Source organism: Pundamilia nyererei, unplaced genomic scaffold, assembly GCF_000239375.1.
Source record: "Pundamilia nyererei isolate P.nyererei 1_Seehausen unplaced genomic scaffold, PunNye1.0 scaffold00024, whole genome shotgun sequence".
In the NCBI taxonomy this organism is placed as follows: domain Eukaryota; kingdom Metazoa; phylum Chordata; class Actinopteri; order Cichliformes; family Cichlidae; genus Pundamilia; species Pundamilia nyererei.
In genome coordinates this window covers 2,839,347-2,863,820 of record NW_005187425.1, presented here as the reverse complement: position 1 = coordinate 2,863,820, position 24,474 = coordinate 2,839,347, and the positions used below count along the sequence as shown (strand labels likewise).

The following is a 24,474-nucleotide window of genomic DNA, read 5'->3' as shown; positions in this document are numbered from 1 at the left end:
ACACACACACACACACACACACACACACACACACACACACACAGACACACACAAAACAAAACTGCAGAACTCATGCCTCTGTACTTAGATAACCAAGAAGCCTGTTATTTTCCACCAACAGAGAAAACCAATTTAAATTATCAGCTTTCCTTTGGACAATTTAAATGAATATTTGCATGAGAGCTGAAAAACAGAATATATCCAGACTTTAAAATACATTTTACCAGTATATACAATCCCAGACTCATACCAAAGAGACTTCCATTTCTCAAATGCATTAGATCCATAGTTTTGTTCCTACCCAGGTTACACAAGGACAATGCAATGCTCCTCCCTCCCAGCAATGTGTACTGTAAAGCCATCACAGCTGAAAAATGAGCCAAAGGCCCTGAGCACAGTTCACATTTTGCAATGGATTATGTCCTCTGATGTATTTTTGAAAATATGGTACAAATAATGTGACACTAACTTAAAGCAACAGACTCGATTGTATTAATTTGAGAAAATAGACATAATAGTTGTTGTTAATCAGATCCACACTCTCCAACGCTTTCTGTATAATTATTTAATATAACTAATCACTGTCATTGCACCAACAAAAAAACCAAAAAAAAACCTATACAGGCCTAATAGCTGGCAGATGGAGTAAGGTCTGGTATCCATTATTTTGTGGAAAGAGCAACTTTCTGGGAGATTCCGCTGTTTTGACGTTGAAGGAATGTAAACAGTGTTGATTTCTACAGTTCTGGCTTCATTCCACACACAACAATCAAGCAAACAATAGAGACATAGGGCTCAATAAATCAAATAAAAAGATATTTTTGACGTTAATATTTTCACCCTTGGACAGTTTCAGTTTTATGCTACACTGGTTTAACGGAAAATCTGAGACATGAGCTCAAGTTCTTTTTTTGTGTTTTTTGTTAAAGCCAAGTCACAACTCTCCCAATAACTAGAGTGCAAACATTTCATGGCAAGGATTAAAGTAATTATCCATTTAGGCTGAATGTGTCAAAATCAATTATTTAATACCAACTAAATAACAAAGCAGGAGTTTGTACACCTGGGGCTCGCTATCTAAACAATTTGTATGGATAAAAACTATTTGTTTACATTTTCCCCCGACACATAAACTAAATGTGACGTAAGCATGTGCGGACTGCATGTGTTCTTTGAACCACGTGTACACATTTTCTTAAGAATGTCAAGCTTGATAAGATGCAGATGAAAAATTAGCTGAGACATATTATAAGAGTCTTCTTATTATGCCCAGGCTTTTGTTTGTATGTTGATAGGTGGTTGCTAGGCAACTTGATCTCATATTATATGCATACTTCAGGTTTTGTGGAAATACATTGCAAATTACTAATGTGAAATTAAAATCATACAGTGCTTTTATAAGATGATGTTGGTGCAAAAACAGTGCTACCGCCACTACTATTCTTTAATGTGGTTTCATTTGCCATAAATAGGAGTGCAAATTTCTCAAACTAAGTACAAGATCACTGGGATTTACAAAGAGGATCATGCATATACATGTTTTTCTAAAATCTGACATGTGCACATTTGCTTTTCTGCTTTCATGGTTGTCTGACTAAAACACACAGTTTTAGTCATGAAACTACACACGGCACTTTGCCTCTGGTCTCTGGTATTTGCACTGTGCAAGATTTAGCAATCAAAGGCCTTAATGTGAAAGGATTTCTTTGAAGACAAAATCTTTTTAAATTGCAAAAATCAAAGAGAGGCACCACCTAAATCTCTAAACTGCAGGGCTGCTTAGAAACCTCTGTAGGTATTGTACTGGCACTAACCACAGAGGACTTAAGGTGAAACTTGGAACATTTGCAGAAAAGTCTACGTTAGCATTAAGCTAAGAAAAGACGTGGTGAACTTCATAACAACAAGTCAAACCTAGGAAAGGTTTGACATCTTAGCATACCAAAACTAAAGACATGGATTAATATGAAAGCCAGATTTATAAACCGTTCCATGCTCGCAGGAAAACAACAAGCTTGCAAAAACTACAATTCCCACATTTTATGAAAACGAGGATGTTTTTACAGCAGCTTTCTAATGTCCCTCCCCACAGTCAGAGCGGCAGTTCTCAGCTGATTTAACATGGCGCTAATGAGAGGGCCTGAGAAAGCTATTGCAAACCACAAATGCACGTGCAATGCTTGTTAACACATGAACACATGTATTTTTTTAAGCATTATAGAGAATTTCTTCAGGCCTGGCTAGGACGGCATGGTTTAAAAACTTTAATACCACGTCATAGAATATCTTAGTCGTTAATACTTTGACTTAAGAAGGTGACATTTTAATTATATCATATTTAAAAATAATGCAAATTACATGAGAAAGTCTGTGATATGTATAAACTGATCTTGGGTTGTGAGCTGACCTATTTGATCTACCATGAACTCCTTTAGCCCCAAATGTTGACTTTGTTTTTTCCCCTTTTTTTAAAGTTGAAAATATTAATTTCATGTAAATGGACACAAGTCAGCACAGATGAGACCACACTGATGATAAGCCATGCTCAGAGACACGACTCATCAATCTACACTGTGATCATTACACAAACTGATGCGAGACTCTGTTACACACTATAATTTAAATCCCCTCCAAATTAGTTAAATGATAAATAACACAATCAATAATGTTGAGTGAGGTTGTCTTTCGGTAATTAGAGCTGCTCACAACCAGCAAGTCTGAATATCTTGCATGAAAGCCAGTTTCTACAAGTGTAACACCACGCAGCTGACAAGTACCTGGCAGTAAAAGGTTGAGAGATTTAAATGAAAACAGACAAAACCCAACACTCGAGTCTCCCTGTAAACTGCTCTGGAATATTTTTGGCAAGATGGCATCTACATAGCACCTGAGACTCATTTCATCTGTTTCTCCAAGGCAACAACAGTATCTGATTACCATTTCAGGATTAGGAAACTGTAAGAATACAACAGAGCCAAGGGTTTTGTTTTATGTGAGCTTATCTAAACTGACAGAGAAGCATTCTCAGCTTTCAACATAAAATAAAAATACAATTAAAAAAAAAGCCCTGGAAGACAGAATCTGTTTAGTTAGAGACAATTATGCTTCCTACTGCAATCCTCCTTTTAGAACGAATCAGTTCTGCCATTTACTGATCGTATGAGGATAACTGTTAACCTAACAGACACTTTTTGAAAATTTAGTTCACATTTGTTAGGGCTACTTGGAAAGCAATTTGGGATTCCATCTGCTAAACTTTGCCAATTTTGCCACTGGGGGCAACAACCAGCATTTTGGTGCATCCGGTGTAGCTAAGACAGTCTATCAGATATCGGGTTCAAGACTGTTCTGGTAGAGGCCATTGCTTACAAAAGCAGCTGAAATGAGAAAATTGTTCCCACTTGTGTTCCACACACAGTTTACCTGCATACAACCAAAACCTACTCAAACATGATGGAAACCATAATGTGTCCAATGCTCAAACTATTGTCCTTTGCATACAAATATTGCACATTTGTGTGTGGATATTCATTTAGGGATTTACTTGGGAAGTGGCCTGTGAAAACAGCTGTCAACTGAGATTTCATGCTCTGTCATCTAAAGTCTAACATTAGCTTTGAGCACAAAACAATCAACACTATAGATTTCCCTTGATTTGGGTTGAGGATTGCATAATTCTAGGTATTGTGACAACAATAACAAAGCAGTAATCAACCATTACTCAAAATCAAGAAGTCTGTCTTGATGCTTTTATAGCGCTGTTACATTTATAGCTTTGAAAAAACACCATCAATATCCACAAAGCTGAACACCTGTTATTGTATTCCTACGGTGAGAAGTCGTCACTCTCAGTCTCTCAAAACAGCTCAACTCCTACTGGGTTGCCAAGCAACTATGCTATCAAATACACCCGCTAAGTGCCAGATGTCGCTGTCTGACAATGATAAAAGCCTATTGGAGAAAGACTACTCACTGACCCCAGGGGCACAAGAATGGACAGCACAGAAAATTTTCAGAACAGCCTTAAAGCACCTTTAAAAAATAAATACAATTAAAAATATATATCTATCCATAAACACCTAGACTTTCTACATCATATTAGCAGCGAGATTTATTTATACTCAAGCATCCTGGGTAGTAGGGTCAACCAGTCCAGTATCAAGCTGTTCTCGATAACATGTCTGCGTTATGACCTCCCTTGTGTGAATACTGCCAAGTGATTACACAATGCTGTACATTCCTGGTGCCTGGTATCTACTGTGTTAGATCCCCCATGGAGCATAGGGAGTTATTCTCATTTAACAGGCTGAGAGCTCCTCTGTAAACATTACACTGGCCTGTTAAGAAATCGCTTGACATGTCCTGTTCATCAGCATTGCAACCGTAGAACAGCACATTTTTTCCTTGTATAGATGCAGAAAATCCTTAGATGCATGCATGCAACAATTCTTCAAATTTTCTGTGTTATCTAGGCTAATGCGATCAATCAGAATAGTGTGCGCATTATTAAACAGTTCAAAGAAAAACATAATGAAATCAATGACATTGGCTAACCTTAAAATAAAGGGAGAAGGACTGCTCCCCCCCAGCTATTCTCTTTTGTTCATGCAATGAGTATTCTGGCAAAGGGAAGAACCAGATCGAAAAGGTGCCCTTATTAAAATTTAAAAAAAAAAACAAAAAACGTTTTCCCCCCAATCAAGGCAAGTGGAGAAAAGGCAGGCTGTACTGGATGTTGAATGAGGAGAGAGAACAACAAGCCAAAACCCAAGGTTCTCCATAGATAAACAATGAAAGCTCTAGGGGGAGTGGTTAAGGGCTGGGTGGGGTGCGCGTGCGTGCACATTTATGCGAGTGTGGTGAGCGCACATGAGCGCAGGATAAGTCGGGGGTGCCCCACATGAAACATTTCTAAAATAGCAACCGCAAACCAGACAGAATGTAAATCTGCACTTTGAAAAGAGTTGAAGAAAGAGAGGTTTGAGGGACGAAGAAAAACAGGTATTCATTTCAGCCCATTTACAGTTCTAGGAGCATAGAATTGGGTCACAGCACTCCAGCTCCACTTGGACTGTTGAAATAAGACTCCTGGTTTTATTTTCTTGAGTAATGAATTACAGGTTTTTCCACCGACTGAAGCTCAATTATATTACAGCTCCTGAAAGCCTCATCATGCCCAGGATGAAGGAATTCAACGCGTAAGCAAAGTCGAATAGAATTGTTTAATTGTATCAGCATGTTTCAGTAAAATCTGCAAAAACCAGGAGAAAACGGGAGAGAGGAAATGTGGCAAACTGCAACCAGGCAATATCCAGTCAAGAGTAAAACCAGCAGGCAAATGAACTTAATCATTTATACTGCTGAACTGTATTTGCTGATGTGTGTTTGAATACAATAAATGATTCAGTGATTAAAGTGCTCTAAAAATGCAATATACACATATTCTTTCAGTGCATGTCTTCTTTTTAATAAGTCAGGCAACTTTTGCTGCACAGAACATATCGTGTAGTGTTTAGTGGTGCATTTTCAGACATGAAACATACAGTATTGCCTGTATACTCCTCTCCATATCTGGCGATTTACAATTTTAGTGTCATGAATTCTTCTTAAAAAACTATTTTTGATCATTTCTTACAATCTTTCCATTCATAGCCTAAAAATTCTCCAACTTCTTAGAAAATGCAAAGAAGAAAACTCATGAAAGTATTTAATAATTATAAACTGCTCAATGTAGCATTGCCTGCCAGCTTACTTGATCATTTTTTTCTGGTTGAAAATCATAATTGATTGCCCTTTTAGCAAACTGTTGTTGGGACAACAGCCAGCACCCATCCCATCCTTCTCCATTGTTTTTGCAGTGTGACAGTACATAAAAAGTATTTATATGAACAAAAACGGTCATCTCAGTTCTTCCATCAGTTGATCACTGGGGATTTAAACTCTCTCATAAGTCAAACTTCAATCATAGTGATCTCTTTTTAGGTCTAATAAGGCAAAACCGATTCCAATAGAGAGAAGAGTACATCTATTCTGCTGGCACATTTACAAGTATAACACATTTTTATTGAATTACATTCAAAATCTGTTTTAAAGATCACAATAGCTCTGAGAAACAGATGACTAACTCATCAGAGCAAAAAAAGAAGGATTTTTACATTCAGACATATGGGATTTTCCTTCTCTTGCGCTGGCCCTGCACATATTTTCCATTCATGACTGAAATTTTTTCAAAAGTTGGACTGTGTAAGGCTTCTCCATCTTTACTTTCACTTTAGACTAGGTAAATATTGTGGTGCTTAATGGCTAGCAATTCAGTCCCTGGCTCTTCCACATCGTGAGACGCCCTTAGCAAGATGCTGAACTGAAGTTGTTCCCGACAGCAGGTGACATCTTTGGACGGCACCGCTGTGCAATTTTGGGTGGACGAGTGAGGCAAAGTGTTGCAAACAGCTAATGTCATGCCTTACATTATCAAAGTTCAGTTATTTTAAATGAATCATGCAGCTAAACTATAGAGTTTCTGATGTGTGATTTGCCTGCGTTTGGTTGGGTTTGAAGGTTAAAGTGAGGATCGTGTCTTAGTATGAGATAAAGACTTGGGGAAAGTCCAACAACTCTACAGTGGATGTGATGGAAGCTGCAACACCAGAGCACTGTTTGAATACTCAAGAGGGAGCAATAAAAGGGGAGAACAAGAGAAAGCCTGCAGCACATTCCCCAAAAGACACTCACTTCCTGCCTGCGAGTCTTACCCAGCATCCAGGAGGAAGAGGAGGTTAAGCGCCCGCCCACACACACACAGACACACAAACCTACACCTCATCATTTAGATATAGAAACAAGCCACTAAAGGTCTATTCTACCATTTAGAATTTCTACACTGCTTAAAAATAAAATGTTTTCATTCCGTCCCACAAATTCAAAAATTGTGAACTAGTACCAGTATCTTCAGATCCCCTAGTGTCTAAAATAACTTCATTATAATGCTGAAAATAATTGAAAATTCTCTCAGTGTCATATGCAGCGGTTTTTCCATTTAGAAATAAGCCTAACCAATAGTGTGTGGTTTAGAAGCAGGAAAACAAATTAGTTCAGTGACGAAAATGATTCACTTAGTCTAATTGCAGGCTGCTGTTGCAGTTACTCAGCAAACATGTTGTTAGGATGTGTATAAACAGTGGCCCACCAGGAGCCGAAATTCACTCACAAACACAGCTTAACTCTAATCATTAGTAGTCTAAATGATCCAGAGCTTTTACAGTTGAGCCATGCATATTAGAGCACATAGGTAATACATGTGTGAAAACTCACGGAAAATCATGTTGCACTTACAGATGCATTCAATTTTGATAATTGGAGTTGGAAACAAATGTTACCTCTTTCCCACACTTGCCCCCAGTTTCTTAGTTTCGTGAGTTTGAATAGCGATGTAATAGGCACAAAAGTTCTCTTACACTGTTCCCTGCCCACACAAGACCATCCCTCTGTTAATGTCTCCAAGCCATTAACTTGGGAGTTCTATTTGCGGGTGCCAAGAGTACAACAGTAAATCCAGATAGCTGTTAGGGTGAGATTTTGTTGTCACTTTACACTCTATTTACTGATCTAAGCCCAGGAACCTGTGTCCCTGCCAATGCGAGAGACAGTAAATTTGTAATTGAAAAGCCGTTAATAATTTCCATTTTCTCCTGAAGCAAACTGTGCCAGAACAGGGGGATAGTAAAATGCGGCTGATTCGAACAGCAGGTTAAGTGTGTATCATGGGAATCTGTTTCAGTGCAAAGTCGTGGAGACGTGCTGGTGACTCACCAACATCTTTTAATGGGCACAGAGGGCTACTGGGTCACTTTTATTCACCAGAATTTATGCAACCCCTGACTAAAGGGCTCTCAGTAGGTTGATGTCCTTCTCTGACCCCTTACCTGTATGTTCTAAATAAAGCTAGGTTTCATACTGAGAAATCATTTGGAAGCCAATAAAAGCAAATGCACTTGTAATATAAAGCTACAGAGGGTCATATCCCATACCGGTGAATAAAATGCTTGGAGTTGAAACAATAGATTAAATGTACCGTATGAAAGCTTACTATATATATTATTCATTGCTGTTTCAGACTGGAATCTTTGAATTAAACATGATGAATATTTAACCACATGGTACGCAGGCAAGTGGTCATCTCTCATCTGCCTCAAATCCTCCCATCAGTTTCCCTGAAGATTAGTTGTGAATGCAGTTTCCAAGCAGTACTGTAAAAGTTTTCCATGTCTTTAAAGAAATGAAATAAAATAAAATGTATGCCAGCTGCTTACATATAATCTGTATTTTAACAAAGCAAAAATGCAAACAGTGTAGGAACATTACCTGAATCCGGCAAAAAAAAAAAAAGAAAAAAAAAAAAAAAAAGAATAGGTTATTGCATGATTTGACCCACAGCTCTTTCTCTGGGGTCAAAAACACTTAATTTTCCAAGAAAGAGAAGCCAGAGATACCTCACAGACAATAAAACACTGGGTAAAAATACACTGGAGCTCCCATAAAATGATTTCACTATGCTCCAAAACTCTGGCCTACAGAACATGATGTACCACATCAAAATCTACAGTCTATCCAATCAAAACACAGCCAGATGTTAGAATGCTCTGACCAAACGGGATGACGACAAAGGGGATGTGAATTTACACCTACTGAGCAAATAAATAAATAATAATAATTTTTAAAAAAATGAGAATATATGATCATGTAGGCTTAAACAAACTTTTGAACTTTTTCTATCCTAATGAATCGTCTGCAATGTTCTGCACACGCTTGGATTGCAAAATGTTTACTGCAAGATAACCAAGGTAGCTATGAGGAGACCTCAGATCTCGGCTTCAGATCAAAACCAGTGAAAATAACTGTTAAAGCACTGTGGTATTTAAACCTGCACCTACAGCTGACTATAAAGATCAAGAGTGGATCCCAACAGCCTTTCCTATTCTGCATCCTAGCTGCAATGTCAACATGTGCAGCGTCAGCCATGATGTCATAAAAGAGCAACTGGGAAACAAGAGGTTGGCAAAGATAAAAATCTGACAAACTGTACAGATTACATATGGCATACGCACACGCAGACACACTGCATGACGTGGCGTGCGGTGTGTCCGGAACACTCGGATTTAGGGCCAGCCTCTAGCAAAGTTGTTTTCCTGGAAGAGTTGGGGATGACATGGAGCACTGAGGAATGTACAGAGCAGTTAGGCAGCAGCAAGGACTTTCTCAAGAGGGAACTACGTGTGTGCATGTGTATGTCTGTGTTTTTAGTATAAGGGATGGACTTCAAAACCTGCCTCTTTTCAGAGCCTAGTTCCAGTTAGGACAGCTCAGACTAAACCGATGAACCGCATTCCCCAAGTTAAAGTCTTAAAAAAATATTAAGCAATAGTCATTACTGCTGTCAACACACACGATATAGTGTCCTTGACAGCGTTTCAACATGATTATGACTGATAATATTCCTCCTAAAGTCTTGTTTGGCTGCTCATCAGATCCAAGTCACTGCCTTCCTGTGGAAATGATAAAGAATCCAGCCCACTTATGTAATGCTCTAATATTCCACACTCCAGCGTTTTGAAATCTGTGATAAATTACATCAACCTTTTGAGTTTCCAGGGACCTCTTAACTCTTAACTGAGTCTGACTGGGCCTCTCTTTACAAGCCTGTCATCGCTTGTTTAAGTGTTCATTGTCACTTGCACGTCATTAGGAGAGATCCCACTTTTAACTTTTCATCAGGATTCTGTTGTATTGAAGACAGAATGGATCACACAGTGTGATGCAATTACAGCTGTTGCTACTGGATTTGTTTAACGCTTATGGTAACTAATCAACTTCCAGTTTATTATTTTCTAAAAGTCAAGCAAAGGTTTTGCATCATGCAGACTATTTTGCAAAGAGCCAGACACTCAGTTTACTCTACAAACAAATGCAGACTGCAGTAGTTGCTGCAGCGACAGCCTGTGGCTGGAGCACGCAACTACCCAAAAAAAATACCTTCAATGATGGTTAACCGACTTCTTCGACCTTCTGTTTGTTAAGGTGCAAAAATTAAGAAATGTGGACGTCCATTTTTCCAGGGCTGCCCACAGCTTCTGAGTGGTTAGCTATTACGCTGTTTTCTTATGTCCACGCCATTAATTGGAAGTCAATAGCTAATTGGCGCGGCCCATTTGACTTAATTGATTTTTCTCGGATTAAGCAAATGACACGCTCAAATTCCCCGAATAAGAGGCCTGAAATTTAAACAACTTCGAAAAAGTTTGATTATATGAGTCTAAAATAAACAAAGGGCCGGGCGAAAGCTGCTTCGGGATGCAAGGCATTGTTCGTTTAAATGTTTAAGCTATCTAACTTTGCACATGGCTAATTTTATTACCTAATAACATGACTTCCAGCTTTTTACGGTCCACCCGAAACCTCTCCTCAGTCCACTCCGGGTCTGGCAGCGAGTGAGGGCCGCTGAGATCTTCCTCTGAGCCCGGCAGAGGAGAGTCTGCGCTGCGCTCGCTGTTGGAGCCCTGGTCCGACTGCTGCAAGTATCCGCTTAAAGCGTCGCACTGGGCAGCCATTGTGCTGCACGGAAACTTCTCCAGCGGCCACTGCGTTTAACTCAAAGTTAGGTCGAGTAGCAGGAAAGCGCCGTTACTTCTGCTACTTTTTATTCCGTCACTTCGAGTCGTTGTGGAAGCTCATCTCAACGCAGTTGTGACCTTCCTCTGCAGTTTTCTTTAAGCTCCTTCGTTTCCCCCCATTAGGCAGGCTTCTAAAAATAGGCAGGCGCACACGGAACCACTCGCTATAGGTTGTCTGGCGAGTTAACGGACGGCTACAGTACACGCACCAAACATACCAAGCAACTCCTCAGGAAAGTTTCACGTGTCATCCTGCAAAAAAAGCGGGACTCCTCCCAGAAACTTTTCTCGAGGATCTATACCTCCCCCTGGGTTCCTGAGAAGTTCCCCAAACTTGAATATGTGAGAGTTTTTGGTTTTGATTTGTGTTTATGCTCGTAAGGGCACAACTTGTATGTCTCATTTATGGGAAACTGTTGAGGGATTATATTGCCATTTATAGCCACGGAAATCATAGTTATTATGAGTCCAAAATTATACTAAATTACCAGCAGACGTGACAATCAAGTCTCTATAAATAATTAGACACAAAGACAGCTTTGACGTGTGTATAAACCAATTTTGCTGTGACTTTTTCCCCTCCAAACAGCCCTAGGCAAACTATCTATTGGTTTATAGAGGAAACACTAGAGTGGGAAAGGGAAGTAATACAGGAAAGAGAAAACAAAACAAAAGGGAGTGTAGAGGTCACTCAGTAATGCCAGCTATGGACATCCAGAGTTATTCATATTCACTGATCTCAGAGGTTTGTCCTCTACAACAGGAACAGCATTGCTAATCTTTATTTTGATTTAAATGTAAGGTGCCACTTAACGCTGTGCTTGCCAGCCAATTCAGACATAACAAACCTCCATGTTAACAACCCTAATGTGGCAGATGGAGCTTTTATCACACTGCAAACTAATAATGTAGCCGCAGGACCACGGTTCTTGGCCTAATTCGTTTTCCAACTTCTTCCTGAGATCTGGGATTAAAAGTGGTAATTATTAAGTACCTGACAATTTAATTTTAGTCTTATGAGAGAAGTTTTAACTGCATTTCTAAAAATGCAGATGAGCTTTGACATCTGTTCCCTTGAGCTAAACTTTCAAAAAATTCTGTCAAGGGTAAAGCAACCACCTGAATGTCCTACATGCTTATTTAAATGGTCAGGAAAAAAACACTAGGATGCTTGTTTCTTGGCAGGCTGTAAGAGTTATTAAGACCAAGACAATCCAGTTCAGGGTTGTGGAGGGTTGAAGGTGGGTGGGGGGCTGGAGCCTCTCTAACACAGAGACAGACAACCATTCACACCTACAGCCAGTTTCACTGGATTCAAGCACAGGACGTTGTTAGTGTGAGACAACAGTACGAGTAGTCTTCTTTAGACTATTAGTAAATCCAATAGTCTGAAAAAGTCACATCAAATATTGCTTTGATGTTTTATCAGCTTACTGTGCAACTATTAGGTTTTCTTAAAAACAACCTTTAACATCCAGAACAATACAAAATGAGAAAACAAAGTCTGAATTATTTTTCATTGGAGGAATGTTGTATTTACTGCAGACTAAAACCAGACTACATCATCCATGCAGAATATGTTTATGGTAAATAAAGTAAAAATGCACAAAGAAAGCCATTTATATCATTATAATTACTGACATATGCACAAACTGTGCTTTTCTCTCTTGATCCATTGGCAAAAATTGCTTTATTTTAAAATGCAGCAAGATTTAAATCATTGACAGAGAGGCTCACACTTTATGATAAAACTTCTAAGTGGTTTGCAAATTGAAGCCATTTTGTGAAAGCAGTGGTTATAAAATAGTGTAATAACAGCTGGGCAAACATGCTTGAGTTCGATTTTAAACAGGAAGTGCTCCACTTATATGGAGACACGAGCTTCATCAGCACAAAGGAAGGAGCAGAGGTGATGGTAATGGGTGGTCTGATTTCAATTGACAGAACAGGCCTCATTTTCAGTTCATAGCCAGAGCAACACTCCATAATAGCCACTATCCACACAATTAACCATTTAGCAAATGGGCCTGAATTAAATGTAACACAAACATGAATATTAAATTATCCACCAGAAATGTTTGGCAAGTAAAAAGTAAAGACTGCCACCTAGTGGTCAGGTTTATGACACCAAGACTTGGTTGTAGAAATGAAGAGTTATCACTGAACCATTTTCAGTTTAGTTGTGAGTACTCCTGAGAAACAATTATAAATTCACTTTTTGCATAATATTTTAATGCAAAAAAAAAATCATGAAAAATAAATTCAGTACCATTCCATACAGCAAAAATGTAAAAGAACCTCCCCAAACTTCCATCTCATATATAATAATAATAATAATAATAATAATGCCAATTTAAGAGAATAAAATAAAATAAACACTAAAAGCAGTTAAGTCAAGTAAGGTCTGGGTAGAGAAAGTGCTTCAAGCATGTCAAACACCTGAATTAGAACCAGTGAGGATAAAGCAATTAAACAGTCATATTCTGAGGTGTTGAGGGATGCGTCTTTGCAGCTGGAACATCAGTCCTTCACATTGCATACCTTTGGGTCCATTCCCTGGCAATTTTGTTGTACCTAAAGAGAAAGAAAATCATGTTAAGAGAACTGTGTACTTGTGTAATTGTGTTTTCTTAACAATCGGCTTTGTACTTACTTTTGTCTGTCTGATTTATAAATATGCGCGATGTCAGGGACTAGGGGATCATCTGGATTAGGGTCACAAAGCAGTGAGCATATGGATAATAAAACTGTTGAAACAAAGACACATAAGAAAATAAATGGATTAATCTAATTTAATTAAATCACCATGGTCACTTTAAGAAAGTTTATTTTTATTTTTTCAAGCTCCTCATATACACAAGAATAACTCTAAATTTGAAATACAAATAAATGAGCTTTGATTTGATGTACACTGACATCAAAATCCTGTTAGTGTAGGTCTTTAGTAAGTGTATTTAAACATAAAACATGCATTTGATATTTTTCTGACAGAAGTGCACAGAGTGCAGAGGTCACATTTCTGGATAATCAACCCTAAAAAAATCCTATTACCCATTTTCCTAAGGGCTAGAAATCATTCACTTGGAAGACTCCAGACTTCGTGACAAGACAGCGGATTGCTTCAATGCAAACTGTGTGCATTATAATGCATTATGCTCATCTTTGAAATTCCCACCTCATGTTATGTTTTACCCAGCATTTCAATTAACTGTTAATTATATTGATTTATTTAAAAAGTTTCATTTCCTGTGATTTCAAAATAAAACGGATGCAAAACAGATACAGATCTGACATGGCACTGCTGTAATTTATCCATCCACACTGATACATTTACATTTTCAAATAACACTGCTGCAAACTCGCTACCTTTGTTTATATCTGATAAGGCACATCTGTATGGAGACAGCAGTAGCATGAAAAAAAATCCTATATTTAATTGCACAACATTTACTAGCATAGACAACAGGGTCAGTACTGACTATGATTAGTTATCCATGCTAACTACTAGTAATCAATAGACGTCTTTGTTTCCTTCTCTAGACTGCATAAGAGTCGGGACCGCCATGAAGTCATCGACAGGTTAATCAAGTTCCTTTGTGAAGCTACAAGATGAATGTTTTTGTTGTTGCAGAAAGGTGGATCTGACTAACTACATGCCAATGAGAAAACCCTGGTTTATCCTCCTTTATAAATCTTTATATTTACCAAAATTTAAAAAAAAAAAACTTTTATGTTTTATTTATATAGTATAACCTGAAAACTGCAAAGTATTGTATAGCAAAGCATGGGAACTGAGGGCTGTTTTTTTGTGGATTAAAAGTGCCTTAAATGCAAGTTTAAGGCACTTTGGAGTTGTTCAGTTTTTAGAACTGGAAACTACAGCCATCTTTTACACCATTTTTTTTCATGCGAAGGAGGATGACGAATTAGGGCAGGACAGGTAGTAAGTAGCTGCTGTCCTTACTTCAGCTGGAGCACAAGGTCACAGGTAGTGATGAGCGGCTCGGGAGGAGCATGTGTTTTAAACGGCCAAGAAAACCTTGGCATACAGGAGGACATCTCTCTTAAAAAAGCATGTAAGTGTCAGAATGATTAAGACTTATACTGTCATTGCTCGTATCAAACAGGTAGACCATCTTTAAATAATTTAAACATGGCATTGTTGCTTGGCATCAGGAATTGCCTTGCTGAATTTGTATTAGTCATATGGTAAAGGTAGGCGTATACCCCTTTTCACTGAATCCCATGTATGCGCTGACATGCTGTTAAGTAACGTGCAGACTCCAGCTACTGGGTGTAATATAAGCACAAGTCAAGATAATAATGCTGGAATCCAGTTATAAGAGCAAGAGCAGATATCCTGAGTGCACATGAATTTCTAAACTAAAACTGCTTGTCCATGCTAAAACACAAAACAGGATGAACAGTTAATCCAAATCTCTCAGTTTTAGGGGTCCTTAAAAACCAGAGTACAAGTAAATGTATCAAATACAATGAATCATAAAGCAAAAATGAATGTGGACATGGATTTGGTTACCTTTTGATACTGTAAGTGCAGGTGACCACTGTGACCTCAAGATGTCAAGGCAAATGCTACCATTGCTGTTTATGTTTGGGTGATAGATTTTCGTAGTAAAGGCAACCTGTAAATAAAAGCAAAGCACAAATGTGCAAAATTAGCTATAATTTAAAAAACAAATACTGTAATAACAGTATTTTTATTTAAAAGATACCATTCATTTTCTGAATACAACTGGATCTAATAACAATATACAATATTCATTAATCATTTACTCTATACAGTGACAAAAATAGTGTTATCGGTATAGTATAGTGTAGTACTTCTGAGACAATTAGTCTCAAGAACAAATACACTTACCTTTGGTGGTTTAAAGGGATAGTCAGTGGGGAAATGCACAGAAAGGAAGAAAACTCCTCCATGATATGGGCTATCATTCTGAAATAAAGTAGAAAACTGGTTTAAAGTCATACCCAACACTTCTTTCTTAATTACAGGGATATAGTCACCGGTGATACTATCACTATATCTTACCACAATATCACAGTAATGTCACGATCCTTGATGATCAAACAATTATAAGAGCAAAAAGCAGGCATTGTGTATATATCGGCAAAACTAGTTGGAGCAGACTAGTGTCAGGGGGTTCCCGTGCCTCTCGTCCTATGATAGCGGGGATAGGCTCCATTCCCATGTGATCCTGATAAGGATAATTGGAAGAGAATGGATTGATAAAACTGGAAAGCCTTCAATTTTCTATCCCTGTTTACTGATTTATGCCCCCAGAGAGTTTTGTCACAAGAAGCTATTCAACTTTTGCTTCCTTCACCCTCGGTATTTTAAAAAGTCTCTCCATTTAAAAAAACAACAACTATGAAATAGTGACTCTATCGACTCAAACTCACATGAGGATGCACTTTAAAGTGACTACATGTTTCAAAAAAATTTTCGACACTTGCCATCAGTGTATCGATAATGTGTTGCATGAGAGATACAATATATGGCCTCAATAATGACCTGGCCTTCAGTGAATAGCATCAGGATAGAGTGTGCCAGTCTGTGCTGGCCATAAAGAACAGAAAGGGCTGTAAACTCCACATAAAACACTATTGTCTAGAGATCCAGAAGCAGCTTGGTTTAAAAAGAAAATGTCCAGGAATCATATCCAGAAAAAGCTCACCGGTCCTGTGATGGTAGCTTGCCAGTGAAACACTAAAGAAAACAACGATAAAGAAACAGCATGTGAGCATACAACACAGTCCCAAAAGACACAACTAAACTTTGAGACATGACTAAAAAGTAGCAAAATTAACCAAAAGTCACACTTACTGTCTTCCCCAACAGGTCCAGCAGAACATGAAGCTGGAGGGTCCCTCTGTAGGTCATTTAACTCCTGAAAAAAATCAACAGTTTTAGAGTTTGTCAGCTTGTGCACTGATTAAGAAGCAACACAAGCGTTACATTTTGTTAGACTGTATATTAATGTGGGCAAACTACCCTCTAAATCTAACAAAACCACGACTACAACCGGCAGCGGGTTTGGATTTAGGCTAATAAACCTGCAAAAATGCACAACATGTCACACGATAAAACCCCGGCCCTTTCTCAAATACTTGATCCTAAAGAGGTTTATCAGTCTCTTCAACACGGCGACAGGCATACACCCAACAATAGCATAACTTAAATATCACAAAAGAAAAGCCTGGCTGAAAAAAACAGAAGGATTGTTATTCCATTTCTGTACCTGTATTGGCTCAAATGACTTGCAGACGGTAAAAAAGAAATACTGACAATTGTTCATTGCGAATTTAAAAACATTATAAAACACTGATAACGCTAGCAAATATGCTGTAAGACAACCGACTCGCTACCGTTAAAGCTATGTTTCCGCATCGCTCCGACCTGTACACCGTACATCAAACAAATTATGTAAAAAAACGATTATTTTCTTTACCTTCTGTATTCTCTTCAGAGCCATGGCTAGTCTTTTAGATCGTTTGACAGACGATAGATATTAACTTTGACAGCTGTCAGCACCAACTACGCTCACTTTCTGCCGACTCGGTGTTATCTGTTTTGACAAACTGATTGCCTCTATTGTTTCCGCGTTTTTGTTGAAGAACGGACCGGTGCATTGTGGGGGTTGGAGTCTTTAGTCAAGCCACTTAAAGGGACCGTTCACCGAGGAACAAATCATCCTTTAAAATTGACTCTTCTTAGAAATTAGTGAACAATTAACTTAGCAAACTTACTACTACACCTTATGTATTCTTTCTTTACTGATATTATGCAGCGGTTTATAACAACTGATTACGTATTTTAATACAGTTAAAAAAATAAAACTTTACATGCTTTCATATTTTTTAACTGTACATAATTTCAGATGAGATTAATAAAGTATTCTGATGCTTTTGGTGTCTAACTTGACAAATAAACAGCTTGCTAGTTTGTTGTTAAAGGATATGTTTGACATGAAGGTGCTTAAGTATGTCATTTACTGCAAGTGGGGTTCTTTCTTTTTGAAAATTACCTTGATATTACAACTTAATGTCTGATTTTTGGGGAACATGTTTGAAACTGAACACACACAAACCTATTTGGAGCTAGTCAGAACTCACTATGATGTAAGTTTCACTGAACACTTAAGGATATCTTGGGACTCTGTTGATTACAACCAAACAATAAAGCATTGGAGTGTTGATCAGGGAAATAAATTATATAATCAGTAGCATGACATATTGTTCTATTAAAATCTTGCACATCAAGATATTTGTATTGGGTTTTTTTGGTTTTTTTTTTTTTTTTTTACGAATTAGATAGTATTAAATCATAGAATATTAAAACATAAAACTTATTTGTATAACATAGAATAGGAAAGTAACAAAATAGCAGAAGATATTATCAAACAATCACGATGTGGAGCAGACTTTCTGCTTTACTTCAAAGGATTTTATGAAAAATATTTTTGCAAATACAACCATTTTGATACATGGTAATCTATATAGGATGTATACATAGTTTACATACTACAGAGATTAAAAATAAATTAGACAAACTAACATAATTTTCTGTTTTTTTAAAAGCCCATTGCTGTTACTGTTTGCACTCTGAAGCACTGTCCAATCAGTTTTGCAACATTTGGCTGGATCTGAGCAGAAAGTATAGCAGTGTACACTTTACTATACACCCTGCTTCTTCTATTATCAGACATCATAAATAAACACTAGTGACCTGTCGAGCTGACACATGCCATAACAGTAAAAGTCTGCACTTCAATCACATCTTATTATCTTATTATTGTTATAAACAAAACAAAAAAAGATGTAATTATCAGCTTATTATGACACCTACATTTCTAACACTTACTGTAGTCCTGGGGTTCAAGGCTTAGTGACTTTTTTTCCCCTAAATCACTAATAAGATGAAAGTGATTTGTAGTTTAAAGTACTTTAACTGGTCAGTAAGACTAAAAAAGTGCAAAATAAATGCCATTTCATCCCAAAGTTACATTGTAGCTTTATCAAATGACACTAAGGGCAAGTCGGAGCCAAAATTGTAACCGAACCCCCACCCAACCCAGGGAAAAAAATTATATATATAAATCTAGGGTCCATGAAAGATTATAAAGAAGCAATTAAAGAAACGCAAAGCCATGAGCAAATATGACATCACTTACCTCATTATCAGGTTTGAAAACCCGTTATTCAATTCAATTTTAGATTCAGTTTTACTTACATAGCATCCAATTCACAGCAACAGTCACCTGGAGGCGCCTGTTACCTCTACAAAGTTGCTATAGCAGCATACCGATGACTGTAGCACATTTTTCACAAATCTGCAGCTCACAGGAAAACAGGGAATGGACTGGATGTTTGGCCAACCTTGTAGAGTGGTTGATTCCTACGAGAGCAAAGAAGGAAGGACTGTAGAGAGATAAGCATACAGTTACATACACTAGGAGAAAGGGCACATCTGTCATCTTTCACGCCTGGATTGTTGCATACCACAAAGCCACAGAGTGCATTTATTTATTCATTATCACTGCAGCACTGGACATGCCCAGTCATATAAATTTATTGCCGGTATATCCCAGTTCTTACACTTGCAGTGTTATAAAATACAAACGGTGAATTTGACTGAAACGCCATATCTTATTATCGTTTAAAGCCGTACTGCATACCCTCAGCTATTCGTTTTGGTGAGAGAAATACTCATCCGCTTCTTTGGGCAGAACAGGCAGATTTGCAAAGGTATTGTAAAAATGAATGTTGGCCTAAAATTAAGCTGACCTCGACGTTTGCGTATACATCATTCTCCCCCAAACAAGCACAAGATTTGTTCAAGATTTGTTTGACTTTTGGTTTCGCCAGCTCGTCTTTCAGTTTATTTTTATACTGTATGAACTTTAAAATGTCAACAAAAACGTAGGCGTTACCTAAAGACTTTAAATGTTCTTTAGTAGTCCAAGTTTATTGTTTATTGCCAGTAAAAGTGACAGTATAAAGAGAAAGTAGTTAGACTATTTATTTGGTATTGGAATATAAGTAGTGAGACTTTAATATAAATGTAATGTAATTCAGGATGGTTTCATTTACCTCACAACAACGCTTCATGGTACACTTGTGATGTATCATAAGGCATATTACTACGTCAGCGCTGTATAATTCTTGTGTTTACTGCAGGGCTAAATGGTATTTGTTCAGTTGTTCATATTCAGTCTGGACAACAGCTAAACGAGTTTCTTCTTATGGCACAGAAAATTGTAGTGTCCTCTCATGACCTTTGCTATAGATTGCAGTTGTATCAATATTAATAAGCTATCGGTTTAAGATGCCTTGTCCTGGTTTTCGCAATGAGCATTTCGCTGCAGTGCATAGCAGTACAATCTTAGCTTGAAAAAAATAATAGCTGTATGTCTCCAAAACGGGTTGTAATTTATTCCTCACACGCGATTGGTCATAGATCGATGCGCGCTCTCGACGCTCCGGGGTGGCGCGCCCGTGATTCTGAGCACCGCTTGGAAAAGAGGAGATGAGAGACTGAGACAGAGAGCTGTACCACACCAAGTGTCCGCCGAATGTCTGCCTCCTCACGTTGCCAATGAATACCCCTCGCATTCCTATGTCTGCCAGTTGACATACTGAAAGCAAAGGACAAGGCTTCCATCCCTGCAAGGATTCAGGAGTCCTACAGCGGGCTGCGTGTTTTTTCAGGTAAGCGCCCCCCTTCTCCTCCCGTGACCGACGTCGCTGTGTTTTCTGTGTATTTAAGCGGCGTCCAAGAAGATAAGGGACGCGGGCGTTTAGCAGTAGCTGTCCAAGGTGCTTAAACGGGCAGTGGCTTGTGGTAAGAAAAGCCCGATATAGTAAAGCCAACGGCTTCATGTTAAGAGCGTGTTACATGACTTCGCTGTTCGTGTTGCAGTCTAAACCTCCCAAGGATGTCGTGTGGGTGTCGTAAAGGGAAGAAAGAATGATGAAGCTGTAATGTGCATACCATATCCATTACATTTGCACAGTCTTGCACATTTTGACTATGGCTACTACATCCGAATGCACGTATCCAGGCTGCATTGTAGAGTAGCCTGCCTCCTCCAGGGACCGTGTGTTGTTTTACTGCATTTACCACTGCCAAGGTCTATAATTCACCTTATCTTGCTATTGCAACCTTAGGATGCATCCGTAGTATGTGCCATGTAGGGCGTGAGAGAACTCTCCGATGTAAACAAACGGTCAAAGGTGATTGCCGTTTTAGACTGTGCTGCACAGCGAATTCATCTGAGGCAAGAGTGACAGTAGGCTAGTCCTTCCATTTACCTATCATTGCTTTTCAAGTTGAACTTTTGTCCCATTCAGTAGGAATGTGTACTGTACCAGTAGCCACACTTTGTGTTAAAGCAACCACCTTTTTCTTAAAAATGTCCTTGTCAAGACCTTGTGAAATGTCAAAACACGTAGCCAAACTGGAGCAATGAACATCTGTTCCCTTTTGAAGTATCAAATACACTGAAACACGATGCAGACCACAGGCGTGTAAATTGCTCTCTTTTGGCAAAGTCACGTTTAGGCTTCGTTGTTCTTCTGACGTGCCAAAATATCCATTCTGTCCACAACAGGAGCACCTGACATTTCCTCTGGCAGATTTACTAGCTGGATCATGGCACAGACCAACAGCAGTGGGCAGGGGACCAATGGGGTAGCAGATGAGTCCCCCAACATGATAGTGTACAGAAAGGTAAGGCAGCTGCTATTTTTAGTCTGCATGTGTGAGGGAGATCGTAAGCATGTGTGTCTCTCTTGCATCAATTTACTCAACGATGAGCCATGCAGTGGCAGTTGCTAGCACTAATGGCAAGGCAATGTTTTTGTGGTATGGCTGGTCTAGGATTGAGATGTTACAAATGCTTAATGAGAACACTGAGAGTTCATTCAGTTATTCTCTCACAACATACATGAAGTCAAGTGTACAATAATACTTGTTATTGCATACACACTGGAGCTTTTTTTTTTTTTTTTAAACAAACTTACATTCATTTAAAAAAGAAAAAGAAAAAAGGAAGCCCAGGGTTTTAATCCGCAGCACTGGTGTATTTCCCTACTCATTGTGCTACTACAGTCAACACTTGGGAGAGGGTTTGGAGTGAACTGTCACACTGTTGAGACATCTTGATCCAGCACTGCTTAGCCATTAAACAGTTACATGAAATCATAATAATCTGCAGGCAAGGTAACATGTTTGTTTTGAGAATTGAGTTACAGTTTCTTAGAGAAACTCTGACACTTATATTATATTGCATCACACAAATATGAAAGGTTATGTGCACTGCTCCTTGGGTGCACTGATTTAGATACAATGTTTCCTTTGCTTTGAACATAAACAGTAAGGCTAGATATAAGATTAACCTACAAATAAGCCATTTAGAAAATTGCTTTTGCTACCACCAGGAGAGGATTCTGTTCCCTGGTGGCACTGCCATTGCCTAATAGCTGGATTTTTCTGATGTTTTTCTGCTAAACATTGCTGTATATGTAAGCAAAATCCAATGCTTAATATGTAAGTGCTGCTGGATTTTAACTCACAGTGACCTGCAAATTGATTAAACATATACAACAACAGTGGCTTGTTTCACTTTGCTCTCTCAGATGCAGCAGTGAAGTGATAATTTTCTCATCTTACTTGTGGATGACTCAACCATGGAGTGAATGTCTTTATTTCATTCTATTCACCCATCAGCAAATGCTGTTCTATCTGCAATAGCCTCTGCACACCATGGAAAGGATACGCTTAGCATGGTGTCATGGATTGACGGTCTTTTATAGCACTCACAGCGTGCAAGGCAATATTACTGCCAGTGTGGGTGAAGACTTGCTGGATGTGGTGCGATGTTTGCAGCAGGAAGGAGCGCTTTGTTATTTAGGAACTTCCCAAAGTAAGATGACAGACTCAGAAGCTAGATTGTTCGTTAAACAGGCCAAATATTGAGGGCAATTGAGATGGATGGGTGCATGCGTCTAGTTTTGTCAGTTCAGTCTGTGGCGACAGGGGAAGAAGTCTGTCATTAAATTTCATTTCAACATGGCAGAGTATCACAATATGCCAATGCATGGAAAACTAGCCACATCCTGATTTGTGCATCAAATATTGATTGATTTGAGGTCTTTCCATCTATTTAGTTCCATGTGATGTTGTTTCAGTTCTCTTGATATTGATCTGTTTCTTTGATTATACTCTGATGTTTCTGTGACATAGGCAACCTTAGTGTGTGTCTTCACTTGGGAGCTTTTACTATAAATTCAGCAACTAAACTTTGTGTTTTTTAGAACTATCTCTTTTTTTTTTCAACATAATGAGGGAAGACTAATTTCAGACCACTCTGTTTTATTTATTTATTTTGGCCAGACCGATATCTTAGTCATAAAGCTTCTTCACTTCACACCACTTGACCACACATGGTCACAGTTTGCTTTTGTACATCAACTGACCTAGATACTCTGCAGAATGAAAGGCTGTGGTGAAGCCAGGAAGGACGAAGTCCTGTTTCTAGAGTGGGTTTAACACAAACTGGAACTGGAGGAGCACTGTCTGTATAGACATGCGGATAATGCCAGGATGAACAGGCGCCCTAAATGCTTTTCAGATGGAGATGACTTGGCAGAGGTGTTGCAACCCACACTGAGAGGGCAACACTGAGATGAGCTAAATTCTCAAGTGGAAAACATTTTATTCTCCATTTTCCTCCGCAGACTTCTTCTACATCCATCTCATAAATACATAATAAAAACTCTTAATAAAATCTTGATTGTAAGCAACTGGCCACGTCTGCTTGACAGTTGCTAGTAGTGTATGTGGAATGATTATGTAATTGAGCAGAGGGAGTTTTATGCTTGATGACAGGAGATAGTGGTTTGATAGTCAGTCCACAGGGAGCATAACTATATCCTTTTTTATTCTCTGAATCTTTCTCTCTGGCACATCCGCCCCTCCACTCCTGTCATTAGCATCTAATGAAAATGGATGGTTGAGCCGAGGTGTTGACCTGCTCATTGTGGAGATGTGTGCAGAGATGCCTGTTTTCTTCAAGGACGCATGCACTTAAACGCCTTGCTTAGATGCATGCATGGATGTGCTGAAAATTGAAAAACATGCACACAGAAATAGTTGCAGAAATACAAGCACAAACACGTGCAGCTGGCTTTTTGATAAACTGATTTATTGGCAACAGCAACTCTGAAATTTTACACAACCACTGCTTGCATGTAAAGCTAACACTACGTAAAATGTCCCCAGTTTATCAGAAATGCCAATGAAATGTTTAATCAATAGAGTCAATAAATAATAAATTAATGCTATGTGTGGAACCTTGCGTATAATAGCCTCTTTAATGTCTGGCTGCTCAAACATAAAACAATCGAGGCCAATATCATGAAGTGTTCCTGGGTTTTCTCAATATGTGTATTTTCATTTCTGCTCACATGTGCACGACATAAATGATACTCTGATGTGTGTGTGAGCATGTGTGTATTCTTTATGTAGGGCGAATGTTGCTAAGAGAGAGTTCTGAATTTTTTATGCGAGCCTAAAACAGCTCTGGTTCACAGCCACTCGGTATGAGGAGGGAACATTATCTCTCATCAGCTCGAGCTTTGTGTGTGTTTGTGTCTTCGTATGTGTGTGTGACTATGTATGTGAAATCTCTATCTATCTATCTATCTATCTATCTATCTATCTATCTATCTATCTATCTATCTATCTATCTATCTATCTATCTATCTATCTATCTATCTATCT

The 24,474-nt window shown here is 38.5% G+C and overlaps 3 protein-coding genes across 4 annotated transcripts in view; 1 reads left to right on the top strand and 2 right to left on the bottom strand.

Moving 5' to 3' along the window:
• The window catches only part of bicc1a (BicC family RNA binding protein 1a), a 55,172-nt gene extending 44,258 nt beyond the window's left edge, over positions 1 to 10,914 (bottom strand). Inside the window, exon 1 of the mRNA XM_005727393.1 lies at positions 10,412 to 10,914. Coding sequence (XP_005727450.1) covers positions 10,412 to 10,604 — 193 coding nt within the window. The 5' untranslated portion in view covers positions 10,605 to 10,914. The remainder of the gene's footprint in view (positions 1 to 10,411) is intronic.
• Positions 10,915 to 13,000: 2,086 nt separating this feature from the next.
• On the bottom strand, positions 13,001 to 17,312 carry LOC102214299 (ubiquitin-conjugating enzyme E2 D4-like). Its single transcript, XM_005727392.1, has 7 exons — positions 17,141 to 17,312; positions 16,516 to 16,579; positions 16,367 to 16,398; positions 15,547 to 15,624; positions 15,205 to 15,310; positions 13,321 to 13,414; positions 13,001 to 13,241 (listed from the first exon to the last, which is right to left on the bottom strand). The coding sequence occupies exons 1-7, from the start codon at positions 17,162 to 17,164 to the stop codon at positions 13,196 to 13,198; spliced, it is 444 nt and encodes a 147-aa protein (XP_005727449.1). The 5' UTR covers positions 17,165 to 17,312; the 3' UTR covers positions 13,001 to 13,195.
• Positions 17,313 to 20,169: 2,857 nt separating this feature from the next.
• Positions 20,170 to 24,474, top strand: part of rgs7a (regulator of G protein signaling 7a) — a 49,963-nt gene continuing 45,658 nt past the window's right edge. For both annotated transcript variants that reach the window (XM_005727390.2, XM_013909398.1), the window contains exons 1-2: positions 20,170 to 20,399; positions 21,302 to 21,420. In XM_005727390.2, the coding sequence (XP_005727447.1) occupies positions 21,343 to 21,420 (78 nt within the window). In that variant the 5' untranslated portion in view covers positions 20,170 to 20,399; positions 21,302 to 21,342. The remainder of the gene's footprint in view (positions 20,400 to 21,301; positions 21,421 to 24,474) is intronic.

Bases quoted from the DNA above. Each gene is read 5' to 3' on its own strand.
- LOC102214299 (XM_005727392.1), bottom strand. From the start codon at position 17,164: ATGGCTCTGAAGAGAATACAGAAG. The intron at 15,311-15,546 runs GTAAGTGTATTT...TTTTATTTACAG, and splicing joins ATCCCTTTAAACCACCAAAG to GTTGCCTTTACTACGAAAAT. The intron at 13,242-13,320 runs GTAAGTACAAAG...CTTTCTCTTTAG, and splicing joins TATAAATCAGACAGACAAAA to GTACAACAAAATTGCCAGGG.